Genomic DNA, 2,988 nt, shown 5'->3' with positions numbered 1-2,988 from the left:
TGCAACAACCAAAAAATTATGATCGAGTCCCAAATGCCCGAAGAACAACGCTGTCCAAATTCTACTGCAGACCTTAAAACAAAAAACTTTCAACATGAAAAATGTTAGAAATAATGTGAGGAATAAACTGCCTGAAGGGACCTCCTTGAAATACTTACTCACGTGCTCTCACGTGTGGCTCCTCCTCTCTGCGCGTGAGGCCTCCACACGCACCATCGTTGATCAACACGCACTAGCCTGCAGGGTTCGCCTCCACCTGCAAGTCACGTTAGTGGTCTTCATTTCCAAAACTCCTTCTAGATTGATTAGAAAACGTGAAAAACAGAGGCTGATTTTGACAGTTTTTGGACAGCTTCTTCGATCTGATTTCTGGTTCGTTTATGTCGATTTTTGGACGGTTTCTGCTATATTTCAAGGGCTAAAATCACCACCTTAAAGCTCTGATACCAAATGTTGCGGAAGCTCTCTTGAAATATTTTCAAATCGGTGATTTTCGGGCTTAGTTTAACGCACATTTCTCAACCAACAACCAATCTAATCAGCTCCAAACTATAACCAATCTAATTCACCTCGATTGCTATTTAATCTTACCCATGTAGAACAAGAAAAGATGATGATTTGTGGCCACAAAAGCTAGGAGAAGACGCGACAAATGTATACTATGAAGGAACCACCAATTATACACGTTAAACAAGCGTTTTGGACACTTCTAGATGCTATTTTTCACACACAAAGGGGGGCAGCCGGGATTCCTCTAGTTTTCTCTCAAAATCACACAAAGCATCACAAGAAAGTGGTTAGGGTTATAGCCATATATATACTTTAGGTTTAGGCTTTAAGACGGACCTTTAAGAGGCTTAAACGGGCCAAGATTCAAACAATCCAAGAGGGAATACAGTTGGGTCGGGTGTAGTTCATGGACTTGGTTGTTGGACTTATTTTATTCATCGATCTATGTCTATGAAATAATATTAACCCACGTTAACATCATAACTCGAGATTTATTGGATATCAAAAACCTAACAATCCCTATATTTTCCAATGTTTCTAATATATTAATTAAAAATAGGAATACAACAGTATTTTAATAAAAAAATATATGTAATGCTAAATGTTGAGATAAATAATTGCATAGACTTTTACTTCTTTTGTTATACATTTCAAGTTGAGGGACTTATTTCGATCTTTTTTTATAAGTTGCCGAGTTGCACTTCAAGTTACCGGTAAAAATTCAAATTTGCTACCAACGTTATCATAAATTTTCCCAGTTTTTTTGTTAAATGGATTGCTCCAAATTACCTTTTTAAGGATCTCCCTCTTCTACACGGACGTCGAAACATATTTCTTACTTTAAATACTTCCACAAGGCTTCATTTATTCATTCATCAACACTTAAAAACAGTTAGTTTCACGCAAAAAATTCAGATAAGTTCTTGAGATAAAGAAGAAAATTATCGAGAGATTGCAAAAAGAAATACAATGGAACAGAGCACCAGCAATACATCAAGGAATCCTTTATCTGCTTTCTTTATGGAGGATGAAATTGAAGTCAGTCAAATTTTGCTTGATCTTCATAAATTGATCGACGTTTCTGAACCCCCGAAACGAGGTTGCAAAAGAAAGAGAAGCAGCAACGGTGAAGGACAATCCACGTCTCATGAAGCAGCTTCATCGTCACCGAAATCCGTTATGAATATTGAACAGAAAAGGCCCAAGATCATATGGAGATTCACCAAACTTCCTATCTGTTTCTCGTCTAGTGAATCAGATGAAAATAATTGCTCCAACAAAAGGGTATTTTCTTGTTCCAATCTCTACTTCCTTTTCATTTATCTTTTGATTTTTCAGTAATTCTTTATTATAATTTGAATCGATTTGAATTTCGATGACTTTCTTGGTTTTTGTTTTCTTTTTGATACTTCATTCCTTATAGTAAACCTTCAAGAATCACCAGTTTTTGTGTGCTATGTTTTATAAAAAATCCCCTGTCCTTTTTTATTTCTTTTTTCGTGAAAATATTTATAAATATCTGCATGGAGTGTGTTTCTGTATACTCTTTTTGTGTTTTTTTGTTTTCTTGGAGTATGTCTTCTTCTGAAATTTTATTTTCTATTCCTTATTTTAGTCTTCAAGATTCCCCTATTTTTATTCACAGTTTCTTGGCTGATTTTTCAGACCAAAACCGAGTACAAGTTCGAGATAATAACAACACAAGAAGGATATAAATGCCCTGATCTTAACATCCCTAGCGAGGACACATTTCGGGAGGACGATATTAACAAAGTTGTTGCTGATAGAAGGGCCAAATGTGCCGAAGCCAGGAGGATAAGGCGGGAATTAATCCATGCAAAGTTGATGAGGAAGTTTGCCATACGCCATGCTTGATGGATTGGAATGGACAGAATCAAGAAAGAAAAAAAAGTTTAGGGCTGAAAATCAGGAGGGTTTATACATATACTCCTGTAATTTTTTTGTTAGAGTTTTTACGTGTATGGCCTGAAAGTGTAAATTGAAGGGTTATATAGAGAGTTCAATCTGATTTTCTGAGTTCTACTATCATCTTCATATATCTTTTTACCTTATAGGATGAACTAACTTTCTAATGTAATTGATTATTTTATATGTATCATTAAAAGAGAAGCAAAAAGAAATTTATTGCCTAGTAAATAGTTAACATCTTGTGTTATTCAAATTTTTATTGTAAACGTATCATAGTAATTTGTTCGTGCATGTCAAGTATTTGAAGCACCTACACATGTACATGTCACATGCACTTTAAAGATCCTCATTTTTCAGCTATATGAAGGCCAATTGAGTAATTTGATAGAGTGTGGTCCAATATTCGTATCAAACTGCTTAGAGATAGTTTAATCTGATCTTCTTTGTCAGTGTTTTACTATCTGCTACTGTTAAATGGTTAAAATCTTATGTTATCTAGATCTTTATTATAAATATAGTGTAGTATTTTGTTTGTGAGTGTCAACATTC

General features: G+C 34.8%; 1 protein-coding gene across 1 annotated transcript; it reads left to right on the top strand.

Moving 5' to 3' along the window:
• The first annotated feature begins 1,407 nt into the window (after positions 1–1,407).
• On the top strand, positions 1,408–2,634 carry LOC111374471. Its single transcript, XM_022997140.1, has 2 exons — positions 1,408–1,794; positions 2,176–2,634. The coding sequence occupies exons 1-2, from the start codon at positions 1,480–1,482 to the stop codon at positions 2,383–2,385; spliced, it is 525 nt and encodes a 174-aa protein (XP_022852908.1). The 5' UTR covers positions 1,408–1,479; the 3' UTR covers positions 2,386–2,634.
• The last annotated feature ends 354 nt before the right edge of the window (positions 2,635–2,988 follow it).

This window comes from Olea europaea, unplaced genomic scaffold, assembly GCF_002742605.1.
Source record: "Olea europaea var. sylvestris unplaced genomic scaffold, O_europaea_v1 scaffold1253, whole genome shotgun sequence".
Taxonomy (NCBI): domain Eukaryota; kingdom Viridiplantae; phylum Streptophyta; class Magnoliopsida; order Lamiales; family Oleaceae; genus Olea; species Olea europaea.
This window is presented reverse-complemented; position numbering and strand designations above follow the sequence as displayed.

What these genes read in the sequence shown, in the direction of transcription:
- LOC111374471 (XM_022997140.1), top strand. Translation starts at nt 1,480, where the DNA reads ATGGAACAGAGCACCAGCAATACATCAAGGAATCCTTTATCTGCTTTC. An exon ending in ATAATTGCTCCAACAAAAGG is followed by an intron (nt 1,795 to 2,175) that starts GTATTTTCTTGT and finishes CTGATTTTTCAG; the next exon opens with ACCAAAACCGAGTACAAGTT.